The sequence below is a fragment of the Eleginops maclovinus genome, chromosome 13, assembly GCF_036324505.1.
Source record: "Eleginops maclovinus isolate JMC-PN-2008 ecotype Puerto Natales chromosome 13, JC_Emac_rtc_rv5, whole genome shotgun sequence".
Classification (NCBI taxonomy): domain Eukaryota; kingdom Metazoa; phylum Chordata; class Actinopteri; order Perciformes; family Eleginopidae; genus Eleginops; species Eleginops maclovinus.
The window spans coordinates 19,693,526-19,715,097 of NC_086361.1; the positions used below are offsets into that span (position 1 = coordinate 19,693,526).

Here is a 21,572-nt window from a genome sequence, read left to right on the forward strand (position 1 = left end):
CATGGCGGAGGTCAGGGAAGAGATGGACAACAAGGACAGGATGGAGAGATTATCCAGGGATAAATGCTGTGACTGGTACTATAAGGAGGACAAGAAAGGTGAAGTACATGACTCAAATATGAGAAATTAGAGACCGGTTTAAGTAGATTGGTGAATGAAAGGGATGTAATGTGACTGAATGCATTTACTCAAGCACTGTACTTTAATAAAACAGTAGTTCCTTGTCTTTTATTTGAGTATCTCACATAATATTAGTGTAATAAGCTGATTTATACTTATACTTCATTACAGTTTGTTTTATGTAGTTATGAGTTGATTTGCAGATCTAAGGTTTTTAGGTTATTAATTAACAGAAATCTCCACACATTATATTATGAGTAAAGCAACTCAGTACTGTATAAAGTCATTCATACGAGTGTTTTTTAAAGTACCAAGTACAATTTTCAATGCCGGGCTTTTACTTGTAGCTGAGTATTTTTACAGTGCAGTATTTCCACTTTCACTTAAATAATCTGAGTACATCTTCCACCTCCAGTAACAGTTTAGTGTATTTCCCGGTTAACTTACACAGAAGCTTGTCTCTTGTCTTTCTTCTTCTCATTAGGGGGAATTTTCCTGAAGCCTACTGACTTTGACTCTGTTCCGTTTTGACATATCGGCCCTCGAGCGCACACGCGTTTCCCTACAGTCCACTAATGTGTAAGAGTGAGGCAGAGTAGATCGTTTTTGAACATACTCAAAGGAACTCAACGTGCTTTTAACAAAAACAATTACACTTTTTCACTCTGGTTGTAATACCAACAGGAGGACTCAGAAGCGTCACAGCATACTCAATAACTTTGTCAACGCATGTCATTGATCACAGCTCTGAAGTCGATAAGAGCTCAGAGGCAAATCCTGTGCCCTGCTCTCTCTAACATCACGTCAATTGTGATGGAGGCGTTACATCCCGATCATGACCCCCTCCCATCACCCCCTCCCTAACCTCTGAAAGGATGACTATTTATTTATTCTTTATGTAATGTGTTTGCATACCATTGTACATGCCCCCCACACCAGAAGAGATAACCTGAAAGTTGATATCAAACCAAATGCCGAATTCCAGTAAACAAGGCATGACTCAGCGTTTTCTCTCAGACTGAATGTAGCTCTGAATATCATCGCTCTGTTTTCCTTGGTTTAATTACATTTAATTAAATAGTCTTTATTAGCAATAGATTCTACAAGCAGTGACACTTTTAAAGACTAATAACTAATAAAATATAAGTTTATTATTCAGTTATTTCAATGTAAATAAGACAAACATGAAAACAATGAATAGATATTAGTAGGGACAATACAACCTTTTCTTTGAATAAGAAAAAAACATCTACTGATAATAAAATAATAATAAAGATATTTCCAAAATACATAAAGATGTGTTGATAGTCAGGGTAATACCCAACACATGAGAATCCATGAATTACATTAAAAAGTGTATTTTTTTTAACGTTTATCCGTCTATATTTCATACTGGTTTAATAACTCTTGGGGCAGGAAGTGTCACATACAGTATATAGCCAACACTGCTTATTTAAATCCTATTTCTTCAACTATAATGAAGTTCATCTCTCCATTTCTGTTAGACTTCAGAACTTGGGAGGATTAAGTATAGTATATTATAAGTATGAATACATTTTTGGAAGAAATCCTCCCTTATATTCCTGCAGTTTTGAGTGTTAGTTTGATTCCTAATCCTCTCTTACTTTGTGTCTTTTCCAGCAGTGCTATGTGCAGACAGAGTGGGCCAGATGACGAAGACCTACAATGACATCGATGCTGTCACACGTCTGTTGGAGGAGGTGAGACCGCCTGTTATCGTTTGTTTTATTTGTGCTATTCAAAGATGCACTGTGGATTTTTAATAATCCTAAACAACGAGGAGGTTTTGCACTGTGGTTTACCCAAATTGTATAAACAGTTGTAGATAACAGTGATGAAATAATATGCAAAATACAGAAAGCAGTGAGTTAATTCTGCCTCTAAAAGTACCAACAGAAGCTGAATCTCCACCCTCTGTTGTATTGTGGGATTTATGATTTATTTCCAACCAACAGAAAGAGAGAGACTTGGAGCTGGCTGCAAGAATCGGTCAGTCGCTTCTAAAGAAGAATAGGACACTGACCGAGCAGAATGACTATCTGGAGGAGCGAGTTGGACAAATCGCAGAAGAGGTCTGCTCTCACACACACACACACACACACACACACACACACACACACACACACACACACACACACACACACACACACACACACACACACACACACACACACACACACACACACACACACACACACACTATTTTTGCAAGGCCAAACTTTAAAGGGATAGCTCTGATGTTGTGTGTGGTGTGTATAAGCTACTCATTCATATTTGTGAGTGTATGGTGGTTGATAAGGCCCAAATTTCAAAAAGCAGTCAAAATGTATTTTACCCACCCCAATAAAAGTATAACTTCATGTGTACGCTAAATTTAGAAATATTTTCACACTGTATTTATTCAGCCCTTTCTGACCTGATTTCTGATCTGTTGCTGGTCTGTGTTTGAATGTGTGACTGGGGTTTTAAAAGACTGGTTTGTATCCACTAAACTCTCACTATTATACAAACTATTGAAATGATGGAGACATCGCCCTTTTTTTGAGTTTGCTAAAATGTGTTTTTGGTTTGCTGACTTCCATCCCACATCTGAATTCTTTAAGAAAAACCATGATTTTAATGTGAAATTACATATGATATACAGTAAGATGAATCCACAGCAGATGCATCCATGATAACAGAACATTAAAATAGAGATATACACAAGTGTTGAACATTACCGCTCCTCTCCAGCTGGCGCAGCTGCACCATGAGATGAACCTGAAGGACGAGCTGCTGCAGTTTTACACTAACGCCGTGGACGAGAGCGAGGATGAATCCAGCATCTCCCCAACGTTAGCAACTTTTCTTTCTTACTCAATTTCACTCCTTCAATCTGTAAATACTAGAGATGTGAAAGCGTTGATCTCATATTTACTTTTCTGTCCAAAGGGGTAAAAGAAGTAAAGTGGAAATCCCTCCAGGAGGCACGCTGCAGAGGAAACTCAAAGAGCTGGAAGAGGAGAACCTCTCTCTGCGCTCTGAGGTACATTCACACACCAACACAGTGTTAAGAAATGTGATTTTGGAGGGTATATTTATATCTATGGAATATGTATTCATACACAGGCAAACCATCTGAAATCGGAGACAGAAATCTATGAAGAAAAGGAGCAGCAGCTTGTCAACGACTGTGTGAAAGAGCTCCGTAAGTGTTGTCTATTTAGCTTAACTCTGGTCATCTTGATTATTGCTGTTTTTGTTTTTAAATCAAGCTCTATTTTCCACTTTCAACAATGAAATGGTGCTAGAAAGCTTTCTAAAGTCACTCATATGTGGTTATTCATTATTATACTGATAATGTAAATGTTTTCATCACAATCAACGCTTGAATCCTCCTCTATCATCCTATCTCTAGTGTCGAAACTTCACAAAACTTAACTGGATTCTTTAACTCTCTTGTGTTACTCTCACACCTTGTGTTTTTCCCTCCAACTTATTGTTATTTCCATCCTCCAGGGATGTCTAGTCTCCAAATCTCCACCATAGCGGAGGAGTTGGCTCGTAAGACTGAGGATGCTTCCCGCCAACAGGAAGAGATCACACACCTGCTCTCTCAGATAGTAGACCTGCAAAAGAAAACCAAAACTGTGAGTACTCTTTCAAGATTGAATATAATATACCAAATTTAGTGTACAGCATCCGGGGAAGGGGATAGAGAAAACCTTAAGAAATGTGCAAAATCAGTAAATGAATATGGCCGCCATAATAACACTCACCTTTGAACTCAAAGGTGAGTGGTATTATGTGATGTTTATTCTTCCTATATGAACCTGCCTGTGTTTCTAGTTCGCTGTGGAGAACGAGGAGCTTTCTCAGCACCTGGTGGCAGCTAAAGATGCCCAAAGGCAGCTCACACTAGAGGTAACTTCCTTAATTGTTCCTTATTTTCTACGGACAAACAAGACAATTTGACTTTAATTCTATAAGATCATTTGAACGTCTGCTCCTAACAGCTCCAGGAGTTGGATGAGAAGTACTTGGAGTGTATCGAGATGCTCCACGAAGCTCAGGAGGAGCTAAAGAACCTGAGGAACAGGAACTTCCCCGCAGGAACGCCTCGCCGCTACCATCCTCTGGGACTGTACCCGATGGTGAGTGTGTGTGTGTGTGTGTGTGTGTGTGTGTGTGTGTGTGTGTGTGTGTGTGTGTGTGTGTGTGTGTGTGTGTGTGTGTGTGTGTGTGTGTGTGTGTGTGTGTGTGTGTGTGTGTGTGTGTGTGTGAGAGTGTGTGTTTGTGCAGGTGTGTGTACATCATCTGTTTCTTCACAAGGACTGTTTGTGTTGCAGGACTCTCTGGCAGCAGAGATTGAGGGAACGATGAGGAAGGAGTTGAGCATGGATGACCCCGAGTGCGAGGAACAGAAGTAAGTATGGACTAATGCTGCATTTATGAGCTCCTCAGATTGTCCCTTTTATTATTGAATTTAATTTATTGTTTACTTGGTAGGGACTGCTGCAATAGACATACATATACATAGGCAAGTTGAAAAAAGCTATCTGCTATCATTGTGTGTGTAGCTAATGCTAGTTTGCAACACGTCCCTAACTAAAAAGGTTTTTAGATTATTATAATTTTACAGATTACATTGCGATCCAACAAGACACTCATTTTAAAAAGTACATTTAAAACCCAGACCTGAGTACAGGTTCCTTGCTTAATTGACCAGGGTCGGGTAGCTCTCTTAAAAGTGCTGAAGAGTTCAAGCATTTTCCAGGATTTCTTACCTTTCAAAAATATGTTTTGCAGAATTAGAAATGCAACTTTAAGCATCTCTAGTTCATCGAGTGCAGCTCTGAGACCTCTGGATTTATTACAAAAAGGATGAGGAGCACTCACATTTAAACACAACCTTTACAAAATGAAATTCAATAAAGTCTGCAAGAGTGAGAAGGGAATCTCTTTGCCCTATTTGAGGTGTTCAAGAGCTTTAAGCCATAATGTGACAACATGAACACTACAAAGAAGACGTTGTATTTTATTACACACAGTGTCTAAACCACGTGTTGTTAGCTGTTAATATCGTATAAGTGATTGTGTCTTACTCCTGTTGCTGCATCAGAATATTCTCTAAGATATTGCTTAACCTGGTTTTCAGGGTTAATGCTAATAAAATGAATTTCAAAATACATAGACTTCAACACAGTCACAGCTTAATACTATAAAAAAAATCACATGAGCAAAAAATGTATGTGCTTTACATGAGTTAATTCAAAGTTTCTCGGCATTGACTGAACATTTACTTTTGCCTGCCATGTTTTTCTGCGTAAAATGAGGTCAACTCAACTACTAAATGTTCACTGATTTCTTAGTTGTTTCCGACAACTTGAATGGGTGTTCATGTGCATTGTCTCATTGGGGAGCTACATTTCTTGGATTATTTTCATATCACACGACCGCAGCATAACAGTAAAAGCTTGCGCACATACAAACACCAACATGTTTTCTTCTTTGTGTTGTGTATAGAGTCCACCGGAGGCGGGTGTTTGAGACGGTGAAGAACGTGAACCAGACGGTCCGTCAGCGCTCTCTGACTCCAACCAGCGCCAACATACCGGGCTCCAACCAGTCTCTGTCGGCCCGCACGTCGCCGCAGTCCAGCGGCCTCTCCACGCCGTACAGCAGCATGTACGGAGGGGACCTCAGCGGAGACAGCGTCACCCTCGACAACCGAACCCAGAGCATCCTGATGGAGACAGCCAATCAGGACAGGTGAGGAGGAGCAGGCCTAATGCAGTTGATAAATGAGAGAGGATCCAAGAATGCATCATTGGGGCTCGAGCTGACTGCCTGAATTGGCTGAACTACACTTTGTCCATTTGTGCAAAATAGAATGACACATGACGTTAGTTTCTGTTTCTCTCTGGCAGCGGCTCCGAGGGTCGAGAGAAGAAGGCCACCGGAGCGGAGGACCTTCGTCTCGCCCTGCGCCGTCTTTCTCTGCGGCGACAGAACAACCTGAGCGAGAGGCGCTTCTTTGAAGAGGAGAGGGTGCGGAGACGAGGAGGAAACGAAGGACTACCCGACGCCCTGGGCCAGGAGAGTGCCATGACCCCCTCGGAAAGCATCATGTCCCTCGGGAACCTCCACCTTTGGGCGTCGCGGGGGCCCTACCTGCCCGACAAACTCCAGATCGTCAAACCGCTCGAAGGTGAGGGACGAAGGGAGAATCAGACGAGCTGCAAGGCGGGGAGGAAGCGGGAAGGCGGCAAACAGAAAGTGATTGGGACAAAGAAAGACAGCAAGAGAAGTTTGGGGCCGGAGGGGGACAGGGAGGGAGGTTGGGGGTGGGTGAGGAAGACGAAAGCTGGGATAGAGAGGGAGAGAGGAAGGAGGTGGGCCAAAGACCGAGCCGGGAGCAGGAAGGTGAAGGGAGCGAAGGAGAGGCCGCTGCCGCTCAACTCTTTCTGGTCTCTGATGCACCATCACAAGTCCGGCAGCTTCGCGTCTCCACACAGTTACTACAAAGACACACAGCCGAGGGGATGGTTGTAGACACACACACACACACACACACACACACGCACAAAATCATGAGGAATGTGACTAAGTACATTTACTCAAGTCTTGAACTGCAAGTATTATTTCACATACTTGTACTTTAATTGGGTTTTGCCATTTTATGCTGCTTTTTACTTCTATTCCCCTTTTAGTTTTAGAGGCAAATATAACATTTTCCTTACAATTGTTCAACACATATTCATTTTCTACTTTTCAAATATAAAAAGCAGTTTTTTAACTACTAGTATAACCAGTATTACATTCAGTTTTTAAATTGGCTCCACATTGACCAACTACAACATATGACATGTATTTTGCTTTTATGAATTGTATACCCCATTGAGTATAAGCCAATATGTTTTTATTTTTAACCCTTAGGGTCAATCACATATAAATAGTTTGGAAAATGAATTGATAACTATTTTCCACATTGCACCCATATTACACTCTTATTAGACCAATAATTACACAGTTATTACACTATAATTACACTGTTATTACACTATAATTACACTGTTATTAGACCAATAATTACACTGTTATTACACTATAATTACACTGTTGTCAGACCCATATAGCACCCATGTAACAACCATATACAACAGCAATGTAACATCAATATTACACCCATATTACCAAGAAATTACTCCCTTTTTACACACGGACACAGCCTGTGAGATGACTGAACCCCCCAGGATACTTAAATGATTCAAGGGTTTTAAATGTGCTTTAGTATAAAGGTTAACTTTTATTTTTATTTTGGAGAGCGCCATAAGTGTAATGCACAAGTTTAAATCCAGACAGTCACAGCGGCGTTTTATTATCCCCTTGTGATTCAGTCTGCCTGTGCTGCCCTCTAGCGGCAATAATCCATACTTCATTTTGAAGACATACTTTTCTACTGTTAACCTATCCATGATACGTGCATAAAAACTCTTCTGTTTCCACACTTTTGTTTATTTGTTTTCACATCATCCCCATTTATTATTTATGTATTTCTCTTTCTTTGTGTCCAGTTATTATTTATTCACAACTTCCTTTGCTCATTCTGTCACTGCTTCCTCTCTCTGTTTCAAATTCACGTGGCTGAATAATAAAAATCTTTCTCATCTAATTTCTCCTCCATTTCATTTCAATTCTATTCCTCTGCTCTTTATCATATTTTGGTTTTCTTATCATCTTTGTTTGTCGTCCTGATCAATCGTCTTCATTGATCGTCATTACTTTTTACTGGATATGTATCATGTATATAATCTGCAGCCCTTATCCTATTTCTGTATGTGATATGTTTCAGATATCTACTTTTAAACAGCAGAATAGTTATCAATCTGTCCTTGCACCATGATCACAAAACACATTTTCTCACACTCATTATATATATAATTAATCCTATAAGGCGCTGAAAGGTATTGTGACTTTTCATGATATCAACAGCATTAAACGACGGCCCTATTCTGCTCATATTCAGGTTAATATTCCAAGTTTTTGGTCATATTGTGTGTGTGTGTGTGTGTGTGTGTGTGTGTGTGTGTGTGTGTGTGTGTGTGTGTGTGTGTGTGTGTGTGTGTGTGTGTGTGTGTGTGTGTGTGTGTGTGTGTGTGTGAAGCTCTTGAATACATACAGTTGTGTTTTTGTCTCTCTTCACCAGGCTCGGCCACGCTGCATCACTGGCAACAGTTAGCGCAGCCTCACCTCGGGGTGATCCTGGACGCCCGGCCGGGAGTCGTGCCGAAGGGATACAGACCCCTGGAGCTGGAGCTGGAGCAGGTTTGTGTGTGTACTAGATTTCTGAGTCATAAATTCATGGTATGATTTCATTACTTGCAAAGTTCCCCTTTACCTTAATCCTTAAAACTAAAAGAACAGGTATCAATTGGTGTCTCTGTATTGATTCCTCTCTGCTGTGTATCTCCAGGCTTATCCGTGGGGGAGCTTCGAGGAGGAAGAACCAGGAGAGCAGTACTTCCAGAATCTGCCCACCTCCTCCGCCTCTGCCTCACCCGCTGTGCCCTCCACCACCATCACCGCTGTCACCAACATCGCGCAGCCTCCCCCCAGCATCGCTCCACCTTCACCTCCCTCCCCATCACCGTCTCCACATCTCAGCAACACAGACGTCATGGGTGAGGACACACTGGATGTTTATCACATGCAATATCATGGGGTTTAAACCCACCAAACATAACAGGGCCTCTTTAATGAGTGTGTGTGTCTGTGTGATTTGCAGCCGCATTCTACCCAGGTAAATCCATGGCCCACACCAGCTCCACATACACCTTCACTACCTGTCGGATCCTGCACCCGACCGATGAGCTGACGCGGGTCACACCCAGGTAAGAAACAGAAGAAATGCGGCTTGAAAATGCATGATCAAAGTCACTTTCAGGAGCACTTCCCAGTTTTCATTCTTTATCAACTACTACAAAAGATGCTTTTCTGCTCAAAACAACCATTTGCATTTTTCCCAAAGTCCAAATGAAATAGTGTTATTTTATAGGAGCTGTGTTTGCTTCCTCTGTTTTGGACATTATATGCTTTTAAAAAAAATCATTTCAATCATAAAATTGGAACTTCTATTGCCTTCTATTAATATTTCAAATGATCTTTGTTTGCTTTCTTTCCAGTCTAAACCCCGTCCCATCGTCGTCCTCCTGTGTGATGACCAGCTGTCTGTTGGGGACTCCTGCGGTCACCCCCTGCACCCCCCGCAGGCTCAGTCTCCGGCCGTCCGAATCCTCAACCAATCTCAGGCATGGTTTAAACGACAACAACAGAAAATAACTTCCTTTTTAAAATATGAGTTTTCTTGTTGCTACAGTGAAAAACTAAACTGTATTTGCTTAATGTTAATGATAGATTGTAAATTCAGTTAACTTAAAGTCAATTTCAAAAAGCACTCGTATCATAATAAGTCTTTTCTGAGTTTCCTTAAAACAAGACTTGTTTTTGTTGTAAAAAACTGCACCAATGTACAAATAAATAAACAAAGTTCTCAGAAACATTTGACCCTTTATATGATAAGTGTTCGAGAACCTTTGGAAATACGACCTTTATTATTATTGTTGTTATTGTTGTTGTTATGCATTTCTAGGATCAACATACCTGTTTTAATTGAACTTTTTTTCTCAACGATTTGTCACTGAACAGTCTGTATTATTAACTCTCCTTTGTTTGTGCAGAGATGCAACGCGCACTACCAGTACCTCCCTGGGGCTGGTGCGCCTCCTGCAGGAGCGAGGTATCTCAGCAGCCATGTATCACCAGAGCCAGGGCCTGGAGTATGGTCAGGGCGGAGTCTTATTCAGCACCTCCATCAGCCCCAACAGAGCTCCCAACCCCGACCCCCTGCGCCCCTCCACGCCTCCAAACTCTCCCACGGGACAGGGAGCTTCAGCGGTGCCGACGTGCGCGGGCTTCGACTTCAAAAGCCCGTCCTACGACAACTTCCTCGCCTCCAAACCGGCCCGCTCCATCCTGAAGGAAGTGACGGGGGGGATGAGGGGTCGGCAGAGGGGGAGGGACTGCGAGAGCCAGACAGACGTTAGCGTGACCGTACACAACCTCAACCTGCTGGACAAAGTGAAGAGGTTAGGTGTGGCCGGAGCTCAAGGGGGCAGAGCGATGAGTCCCGGGCCCATCCTGGCGCCTCTTGGAGGGCTGCGCAGATCCGGCTCCCCCTTTGGACCCGATGGGATGAGGAGGAACCGGAGTTATCCAGCCATGGTCGGGGCCAGCATGGCTATGAAAGGCCCGGGACCTCAGGAGTAGTCTGGACTGCTGCTGGGAAACCGACTGAAAATGACTGACACTGTTCATACCAGTTTTTATTCACTTCTGGTTCCACACGGACACTTCCACTCTTAAAATGCTTTGAGGCGGTGACCCCTGCTTTAATTAAAAGCAAGAAACCTTATCCAAATATTATTGCAAACAACTTTGCACGGTTCTATGGGCCCGGCATCCCAGAAACGACTCAGATATTTGCAAATTGGACACAGATATATAGAAATCTGGAAATATAAATGAGTTTTATGAAACTAAATGTTATATAATTGGGTGAAATGACCCTTCAAGATCAGATTGATATTGAGATATCTCCAACTGCTAGCGGCTCACACTCTTGCTTTGGATACTGACTCTGCTGGCTAGATGTAGTACTCCCACTCTCGCCTTTTTTCTGAAACACATCCACACTCACAACCACACACACACTGAGGTGCACTCTGTTCCATACGCCATCACTCTAGTTGGCTCGTTGTTAGTCTCTGTAGCACTAAACCATGCCTTTCTTGTTCTCTGCTGTTGGATTGAGATCCATATTTTATAAATGACTCAAAACTTTACACCAAACACATGAAAATATGTCACATGTACCCTTACTCTTTCCAGTGGTGGACTGTAACTAAGTACATTAACTCAAGTACTTTAATTAAGTACTAATTTGAGGCACCTTGACTTTACTTGAATATTTTTTTTTGTGCCACGTCTACTGAACTACATGTCAAAAGGAAATATTCCACTGCATTACATGCCGAAACTTAAAGTACTCAAACAAAACATGGAGAACAAAATATTGAACATATTGTATTACCTCTGAAACAAAATTTGAAGATTTGCTGCACTTCCTTCTAATTATTTTAATTTATTTTTGATATGGAGATCTTCTGCAATTAGCACTTTTACTATCAACACTTTAAGTACATTTTCCTGATTTTATTTAAAGAGGTCCTATTGTGCTTTTTGGGGTTTTCCCTTTCCTATCCTATATAGGTTTTAGTGTTCTGCAAAGGCTAAAATCCCAAAGTTTATACACACATTATACTTGATAAGCTAAGGGGCGGGACATCTCTAAATCGACCAATCACAACAGAGTAGGCCAGCTAACCAATCAGAGCAGACTGGGCTCTGGTTTCAGACAGAGGGTGAAAAGAGGTGCTGCAGCACAGGCAGTATGAGAAAAATAAAGAGCTTTTTGAACATTAAAGCATGGAGACATGTCACAGTAAAGGAACAAAATACAAATATGACGCTGAAAATCAGCATAAAAGGACCCCTTTAAATACTTAGGTACCATTTTAAGTGTAGTTTTAACACGCTTACTTGAGTGAAGGATCTGGATACTTTTCTCCACCACTGACTCTATTCCCTCACCTCCTAAATCCTGTCTGAAGCGATTAAGTGTGAGTCTGACAAGTCACTTTCAACCAATCACTAAATAGATTTTATGTCAGTATAAAGATACTTTGCTTTAGATTCGTAATTGGCCATAAGACGGGGGAAGTCGATGGCGCTTCCATTGAACGGGACGGGTCGATACGTGAAGCCGCAGATCCCAAATAGGGCAGAAAGAGAGGGAGGATGGAAGTGGCCAATCAGACGTCCTGGGGAAAAGTTTTCGGACAAATAAAGCAATATAGTGCCTCGACCATCTGTTTTTCATTATTTATGTTCCTCATGAGGGTGTGTAAGAGCTGTCACAGCCATTGTGTTTATTCATTTAAGAATATCCTAAGAATATAACCTATTTAACTTTTTTTTAAAGGGTTTTTTCTCACGTGTGCTCACTGTAAATACTGTTCATTGTCACTAAACTGTCGGTAATGACACACTCATAAAGATATGTGTAGTGCATAAACTTGAACCACACATCACTGTAAGTATTGCGGTATTCATGTAATGAGGCTTTTCTTTTTCAAATAAAGATTCAATTATCAACTATAACTTAGTAGCAGGAATCTGTGGGGTTTTTTTTTCACCCTCTACATGTTATTGTGAGTCATTCAAGAGATGAAAATCCCAGACAGGAAGCTGTTTAGCCTCCTCCAGCAGATGGTGCTCATGAATAACTCAGAACACAGAAAGGCAAACATTTTGTGAAATATTTATGTTGAGTTTCTCCGTCTGTCCTCATCGGAGCAGTCATAATCCATCTGTATCTCTTGTGCAATGTTTGAGGGATATGATGACGGCTGCTTATTAAACCTCTATTCAATACAGGGTGAACGAGAGGTGAGCAATAATGAAAAAATGCCACTTGAAGCCGCTGGGGAAGTCCAATTAGAGGAAACTAGCTCTGATTGTTAATGCCACAGATGTCTTGTACCGTGGATATTTGTCCTGTTAGCATAACATTTAGGTAATCGTATTTATCACAAGATCAAATCAACATCCACCCTCAGAGGAACCAAACCGATCCTCTTCTGGGCACAGAAGGTCAGACAGTAAGGCACTGTGTGTTTCCGCAGAGCCCTGTCTGAGTTTAAATAGCCTCACAAATACTACCTTTAATGTCCAAATTTCAGGCATTCGGTCAGGCTAAAAATAAGCCTTACCTAGTCTGATCCAGGCCACATTCTGTCCTTTGTCAAATTTGTATCTCATGTTGAATCAGAACATTTGCAGATGAATTGAACCAGATATTGAATCATTTACTAAAAGAAGGCCAGATGCAAGATGTTTGTTTGTCTCCATTCTGACAGGAAGGAAGCCAAAAAGCATAAAGGGTTAAAAACAGAACACCCAAAATCCACTTACTGTCTATTTAAATGTGCAGAATGCCCTGGATATACATTAAAACCTCTATCCTTAGTGATAGATTTCATGTAGCACGTAAAGCAAACCCAACTGTCTTCTATTTTACTCTAAATGGGACAATCATTTACAAAATGAACATCATGCTATATTGAAGACGACTTACAACACAGACTGAGACCAGAAACCCTCAAGGAAAATGTTTACTGAGGTATAAATCGAGCTGGGTAACTTTTTCATAGACTTCTATTCAATCAGACTTCTTATTTGCATCAATGGAGATGGATATTTTAACCAACACAGGCAGAAAGTACTTCCACATTGGCTTTAGGACTCAGAGTTTGCCTCTTGATTAATAATTTGCATAAATGTAGAATTCTATCTAAGTGTTCATTTTCCTTTCGTGCCAAACTTTTTCTTGGCGGATTCAGCAACTTCTTAGAGTCTTGTCGTCACTATGAGTTTGTGAGGCTACCAAGACATAGTTCAGCGCACTATTTTTGGACCAAACAACCAAATAAGTTAATTGTAAATTAGGGGTGGCAGTAGCTCAATCTGTGGGGAGTTGGCTTGTGAACCCAAGGATCGCCAAACCCCCATTTCAGAAGCCTCTCCATTACACAGAAATGCATGTTTGTATATGTATTCAAACCTAATGTGAAAAGAAAAAGGTGCTGTGCATTAAGAGTCTTGTTGTCCTTCTAACAGGGTATACAGGTGCTGATTTGGCTAGATTTGTCTCCCTCTTTTCAGTATCTGTTTCTAACCGGTTGCAGCGTTATATTGACCACACACAATGGACGATAAGTGTCCTCAAAATGTCGAAAAATGTCTTCTAAATTTGCAGTTTCCTGCATCATAATATTTCAAACTTTTGCTTCTATGTTATGTGGTGATGGATGCAAGAAGAAACTATATTATTTGAGCAGAGTCCAGAGCATCAAACAAAGAAACTCTGATGCTTTTTCTCCATGTTCAGATGCCAATGAACTCCCTTTGAATTGACTGAAGCTTATCTGAAGTTAAAGAATGGACATTTGGAGACAAACAGTACTTTGAACCAGTTTCAAAGAGGACACAGGAAGAGCTCGGACCATCTGCTCGTCACCGTTGCTGGATCTTCATCGAAGACACACTCTTGGAGCTCATGTTCCTTTCATGAGTGTGTGGCTTTTCCCATTAGCACACATCACTGGAGCACTTATGCATGTATGAGTGTTCAAATCACTCCACGTTGTAGGCTGCACATGCATTCGCCTTCCGACCGTTTTTTTAATCACAGGCACATGAGCGGATATCCACATCCTCACATCTGCTGGCACACACACACACACACACACACACACACACACACACACACACACACACACACACACACACACACACACACACACACACACACACACACACACACACACACAAACAGAAGAGACATTTACTGGCAGTTCCTCTGAAGCCTTTAAACCTTTCCAGAGCCTTTAACTCTCAATTCAAAGTCAGATCTCTAAAAGTTTGAGTCAATTCCCACGGCCCTCTGACAATATCTAGTTTCGGATTCAAGTGCACCTTCAGCAAAGGGCCATCTTCAATGACCATCACACACACACACACACACACACACACACACACACACACACACACACACACACACACACACACACACACACACACACACACACACACACACACACACACACACACACACACACACACAAACAAACAAACAAACAAACATAAAAACACACAGCAAACCCCTCTCTATTCCCTAAGGCATCAATAACCACTCTCTGAATAATTCAGAGTTTACTTTGTCCATCGATCCCTCTCTGCACCTCACGTAAAGACATCTTTCACTTAAGGAGAGGCCAAATGGGACGCTTCATCAGAATTCACCACCACCTCTCTCCCGTAACAGAACTTTCTACAGGTCGAAACAGAGCCTCAGTGCTGCGGCTTTTGTCAGAAAGTGGTAACAAAATGTCAACTCAATACCACGTCATCAGATCCCTCTTCCGCTGCCTCGGCCGGAAGAAGTTTCCAGTGCTCTTATAAGTCTTCATGACTCCAAAACAAGCTGTTCTCGGAGCCAAAAGCAATTATCGGGATTTATTCCAAGCCTTCGTTAATAATTCAATCGATATCAGTTTCTCCAAACGCTTCAAACCGCTTCAATATTTAGCGCAGACGTTAAAGCTCATAATGATGGCGTCGGCCTTTTAAAGATTCCCAGGCCTGCTTCCCGAGTGATGCATTCACTGACTTTCATCTCCTTTGTGGGGCTGCAAGTTGACCCTCTTTCTCAGCATCAGACATCTCTCTCTTTATAGTCATCATACCAGCATCATTACCCAGAATACACCATTATGCTTTTATTCTTCTGCAACTGACCTGCCTTTTGACACCTGAGAAGTGGTGAAATCATTTTATAAGTGGGTATCAAAACATTTTCTTGTATTACCTGTAACGCTTAATATAAAAGAAGCTCAACCTGGAAGATAATAGGGAGAGATAAGTCCGATGAAAGACTCTTTATTTATGTTTTTTAGACATAATTTAAGACACAATAAAAAATATTTATGTCTTTTTTAGTTTTGGCACATTTAATTGATTCTTTTTTTAAATTTCAATCAGAAAACCAATTCAACCTGGACACATTTTTAAGGAAGTGTCATTTGTGAATAAACTACTTAGCTAAAATAATCATACTGTTATTTCCAAACTCTGTGTTTTTGTTTTCCAATTGAAAGGCAAAATGTACTACTTTCTGTCTAGACGTAGTTCAGAAGTGGTTTCTAATAAGGATGCACTATAATGGATTCATGCTGATATCAGATATTTTCGGTCGATTGTAAATGCCAAAACCAATATACACACATGTTGCTTTTCATCTAATTGCAGAGAACATTCAAGTCTCTCCGGTACTACAGTTAACATATTTGTATGTCTACTGTGATTTTAAAGAAGGAAGTGGCAGACGTTTACCACCATACAACTAATCGGGATGGCTTTACAGGTCTGTGTCGACACAAATGAAAAAAGATTCCTTGTTCTTTGCGAACTTCACACACAGGGGTGTTAAACCATCTTATTTCAAACAGTGTCCATTGGTTGTTTGCATGTAAAAACAGCCATTAATCTCATTCCAGTCATCCGGGAAGGTCTTTAAGAGGCTGATCTAGAAATGAAATGCATTATTTTTGATCAAATTTAAAAGAAATGGATGGATAATTTAATATCCTCTGTTATTCAGAAGGCCTTTGCCCTAATAAACTATCTTCAGAATGAATATTGAGTATGTATGTCATTATCCATGTGTTATAAATATTAATGCATGCACAGGCTGTCCCTAACCTCTCTTGTGATGCATCAGGGGTTTATACATATTAGAAAACTACACAGATTCATTATTATCTGTGTGCAGCGGTAATGGGGTGCCACAGTTAATCCTGTCTTTGACACCCAATGCAACCAATGAATCTTAATGGTGCTAATTCAAGCAGCATGCATTACATTGAAGGAATTCATATGCAGAGAGAGACATTTCCATTCTTTAATCAGTCCAGTTAGTCCCACAGACCTTCACACCATTCCAATCCTTTCCACCAGAAATGATAAAGAAATCAGAGGAAAACCAGAAACAACCAAACCTCGGACAGAGAGAGCTTTTCTGCTAAATTTGGCATATGTATATATTGCATTATTGCAGTTTTACAAACAAATGTACAACAAATACATCATAAATAGACTCTTATTGTGAGACAGTGAGGAGCCAGCTTGCAAGGGTTATCTTTTATTCTTCTTCTTTTTCCAGTGTGCTCGTACACAAGGGTTTGAGCTGTGACTTTACGAGGAGTATTCGTACTCCTCTGCACTGCGGCGGCCGAAATCCATCCACCCCATGTAGTCCCTGTCTGCTATCCGGTGGTTGGCACTCAGACCGTTGCTTTTGCTGTTTGCCGAGGAGTTTCTACGCACAGAACCTGGGAGGAGAAAGAGAGGAAGATGAGGAGGGATGGAGGTGATAGAAAGAGTGGGAGGAGGAGGGGAAAGAGAGCAGGGGGGAAATTAGATAAGTGAAGCATAGCAGTCCTACTCCTGTTTTTGGTGCAATGAGAGAGTAACTGAGATTTAATAACTCAAACATCATTACTTTGTTATATCTAGTCTAATGTGGATGATTTTTTAGGTGGAATTGGACACAAGTGAAGCTCTCACCAATCACAGTCTAATGAACTAAAGTGTATTTTCTATGATTGATGCTTTTCATATAAACATTTTCATTATTTTTACATACTTTTGTGCTTAAACAAGACTTTAGCAGTTAATGGACGTCATAACCAAGTTACACTTTCACAACGTTGCATCATTTGGTGTTTAAGCCTTTTAGGGTGTATTTACAACTCCAGAAATGAGACTCAAAGTGTTTCATTTCCATTTGGTTTGTATTTTGTTTTGATTAGATTTTCTTATTCGTTTTTTGCCGTCAAGCTGGTTTGCTTTTGGACATTTTAATAGTCTCAGTATTTCCTCCTCTCATTCACAGACACACCCCAGTAGAGGGGATGATTCAACAACAGCTGGACTTCAGGGGCGATAACATGCTATTACCCTCTCTTCCTTGTGTATCCATGCCTTATCAGTGTGTGCTAGTGTGTGTCATTTCCCTTGAAATGATCATCTTGTTCTTATTTCTTGTTCTTTTCTTCTTCATCATCTTCTTCACTGCACTGTGACCCCTGATCTTGTAAAACATCTCAGATTCTTCAACTTTTTATTCCAAGCAAGTGAAGCAGGAGTACTATCTGTTTGGTAATCGATAGAGTGCTCCGAGAGATGCTGCTTACAGTCCACCCACATCCTCCTACGCAACACACACACACACACACACACACACACACACGCTCACACACAGACAAACATAGACACACAGTGTTTCAGTTCCCTGGTGTGCTGAGACGATTGGCTGCAGAAGGCTCAACAACGACACCTCCTACACCGAAGCAGGCAAGTGAGCAGCGAGCACACGATCAAAGACACCCACAAGCACAAGTCAACAAATTCCCTTAGTGTATTACATATTAAATTCAATGTGCCCTTTGACATTTTTCTAGACTTCTCCGTCTGATTGAACAGGTTCTGATTTGCATTTTTTGTGCCGAAGATTATGCAACGGCACATAGAAACTTTAAATGGTTGAAGACGCAGAAAACTTTTCAACTATTTGCATGCTAATGTTGAACTGCAGGAATCGCTTTCACAAAGAGACGTGGACACACAAGAAGGCAGGTTTTGGATGAGTATAAATGTGTGTTAGAGCCTCAATCCTGTTACTGGGTACGAGCACTAAATAGGAGGAACTATGACAGGGTGAACAGCTTGGTTTTTTTACCCTTGAAGGAAAAAATAAGATCGACTTGGAGTGACTCGGGGGGAATAAGTGAAATAATATGGTACGATGAGAATGGCCGGAAGGCTGCACACTCTAATACTCGCTCTTTCAAACCACAAAAGCTTTTCAGAGCCACTAATTCATTTTTCAAAGCTGCCTGTGTGCTGATTCCAGTAATTAGCAAGACGGAGGGGAGGAGGAGGGCAGTGAAAAGCAGTTGTCTCTGAAAATGAAGCCTTTTTTTGTTGCAATAATTGTTGATGCCAGATGTTTTTTCTTTAAATACCAACAAACATCCTCACTGACAAACTGAAATGTTGCCTTTAATTAACAGTATCAATTCCCACAAATGTATTAGATTAGTTGAAAGTATTAAGAATAAGTTGAATATTTGATATTTGAACTTGAAAGTATTGCTTTCAACTTACCTAATTATGTGATGTGAAATCTGTTGACGTAATACATTTAATTAAAGTCAACGTTTCAGTTTCTTCTGTGCATCCCCTGTCCTCCAGGATGGTGCAGGTGCCACAAAGGATGGCCGCAATGACATGCAAACTAATAACGCAGACACATTCACACACCTTTCCTGGAGGAGATGAGTCTTGCCAGCAGCTCTCCGAGGTTTGCTCGGGAGTCTGCATCCTCGTCGGCCAGAGGAAGAGCTTTCAGCTGGGGGGCAGAGCGGCTGTGTTGGAGGTGGGGCTCTCCCAAGGTGTGGGTGTCAGCCTCGAGGAGAGCTGCTCACACAAAGACATAAGAGCAGATGTCAGATATTGGAGCTTTTAATGAAAAAGTGTCTATCTTTTCCGAGCCAGAGAGAGAGTACCTTCAGAAGCGGCGGACAAGGAGCGGTGACCCTCGTCTAGAAGCTGGGAGGAGAAGGGGAGCCCCAAACAGCTTGTACATAAGATCGCCAGCACGACACACACACACAGCCCTGCAGTCATCTGAAACACACGGAGGGAAAGTTCATTACTCAGATGCAGTGACAGACAGCAGGCGTCTCCTGACTCATTTACCACATTAACAAACTACAACTACGACCGTCTGCCAGACAAGTGCTCTTTCTCTGAGAACGACTGCATGGCAAAAAGGAGCGTGAATCACAGAACAGCAGATTCACAACACGCAACACACTGGCTCTCGATATCCTGAGCGCAATTTTAGGTCAAATTGACCCAATTTTTTGTAAGGAAAAAATCTCTCATTTCCACTTTGCTTTCGGGGGGAACATCTCTGGAAATACATTCATGAAATTAAAGGAAAAAGTGAAAATTATATTTTAAAACATATTTAATTTTAGAACAAAATACACATATTGTTATTCTAAAATATACATGTAAGTATTAAAAGCTCAAGGCAAAACATTTTAACCAAATATTTACATTTTCTTGTCTTTTCCTTGCATCAATATGTTAGGTTAGAAAAAGGTACTTCACTCGTCCAAGAATAAAGTAGAAAAAATATGTTCAAAACATTTTTAAAAATATAATGAAATCTCGTTGTATGAGATAGAAAATAAATGCCTCGTCCTTACCTTGAGAAGAGGTTCAGCGTGTCAGAGGAGTGTGTGAGAGTGAGGAGAGGACTTCTCTGTTGAGTGGGAAGGATGCCCCTTTTATACTCCACGCTCAGAGCTGTGTGTGTGAGTGTGTGTGTGTGTGTGTGTGTGTGTGTGTGTGTGTGTTGCCTCAGCGTACATCCTGTGTATTCCTCGGTGTGTTTGCAAGCCGAATTCGAGCATATTTGCTATAACCTCAACATAAAAACATCGAGGCTTCAGTTTTATTGTCTGTTTGCTTATGATAAAAATCAAAGCTGCTTGGTTGATGTGCACTTACGTGTGTGTGTGTGTGTGTGTGTGTGTGTGTGTGTGTGTGTGTGTGTGTGTGTGTGTGTGTGTGTGTGTGTGTATGTGTGTTTAATAGAGTGTTGTGCACATAACAGTGAATCATCAGAATCAAAATATCAATAACATAACCTAAATTTTATTTGCATTTATTTATAAATGCATTTATTATGTTAAATTACTGACTGATTACTGACAGAATGATGCATACTTCAATTGCTGCCCTGAGAATCATGTGTGTGTGTGTGTGTGTGTGTGTGTGTGTGTGTGTGTGTGTGTGTGTGTGTGTGTGTGTGTGTGTGTGTGTGTGTGTGTGTGTGTGTGTGTGTGTGTGTAGTACATGCAGTAGATGTCAGTGGATATTCACACTTTAAAAGTGGGCGGAAGCAGAAAGGAAAATGTTCAGTTTTGTTCATTTAACAGGTGACTGAAATCGAGACATCTCCACAATCCTCCCACTGCCTCCCCTCCCCTTAACTCCCCCCTTTCTCCCCCAACCTCTTTCCCTCTAAGCACACAGGAATACCCCGGCTCATTGAACATGCATGTGTAGCTAATCAGTCAGCCTGAGCCGATAGCTAACGATCAGCTGAGTTAATGTTTTTGTTAACGAGGCTGACAGCCTGCTGAATGATGCGTGACAGGATTAGCACCGCAGCACAGGAGCAGTTTGTACCTGCTGAGATAACGTGGACACGAAACAGAGACGCATCACAGAGGCTGTTAACTGAGGCGAACATCCGTCGAGGAATCACACACGTCCTTTTACTGCTTGAGCCTTATTAGAGGCAATAAATGAATGACAGTGAACTAAACACACTCAACAAAAACCTGTGCACAGTGAGCAGGACTCAAAAGTCTCTGGCACATTCAATGAAATATGAATCGAGTGCTCAGCTGCTGCCAAATAAATTAAGAATAACTGTAGTAACAAGTGAAGAGTCTCTGTTGTAGTGAGTAGAAGTTCCCACTTGATTTGAACGGCTGCCAGTGAAGATGATGATCTGTTTGAAATGCAACTGTAAAGAAAATAGTATCCAAAAGTCAAAGGAGTCCAACCGCTTTTCTTAAATGGATTGCAAAAAATATTTGTATATAGTCTAAACAACTCAAATCTCA

General features: G+C 41.1%; 2 protein-coding genes across 2 annotated transcripts; one reads left to right on the forward strand and one right to left on the reverse strand.

Moving 5' to 3' along the window:
- Positions 1-12,390, forward strand: LOC134874925 (trafficking kinesin-binding protein 1-like). Its single transcript, XM_063899218.1, has 17 exons — positions 1-98; positions 1,765-1,841; positions 2,097-2,213; positions 2,875-2,975; positions 3,073-3,166; positions 3,250-3,328; positions 3,640-3,770; positions 3,970-4,044; positions 4,137-4,274; positions 4,470-4,546; positions 5,647-5,892; positions 6,051-6,331; positions 8,330-8,448; positions 8,597-8,804; positions 8,909-9,014; positions 9,306-9,431; positions 9,861-12,390. Exons 1-17 carry the CDS (start codon positions 2-4, stop codon positions 10,447-10,449), a joined length of 2,661 nt encoding a protein of 886 aa, XP_063755288.1. The 5' UTR covers position 1; the 3' UTR covers positions 10,450-12,390.
- A 4,375-nt stretch (positions 12,391-16,765) lies between these two features.
- Positions 16,766-20,192, reverse strand: cckb (cholecystokinin b). Its single transcript, XM_063899248.1, has 4 exons — positions 20,142-20,192; positions 19,431-19,551; positions 19,186-19,341; positions 16,766-17,192 (listed from the first exon to the last, which is right to left on the reverse strand). Exons 2-4 carry the CDS (start codon positions 19,549-19,551, stop codon positions 17,056-17,058), a joined length of 414 nt encoding a protein of 137 aa, XP_063755318.1. The 5' UTR covers positions 20,142-20,192; the 3' UTR covers positions 16,766-17,055.
- Positions 20,193-21,572: the final 1,380 nt, after the last annotated feature.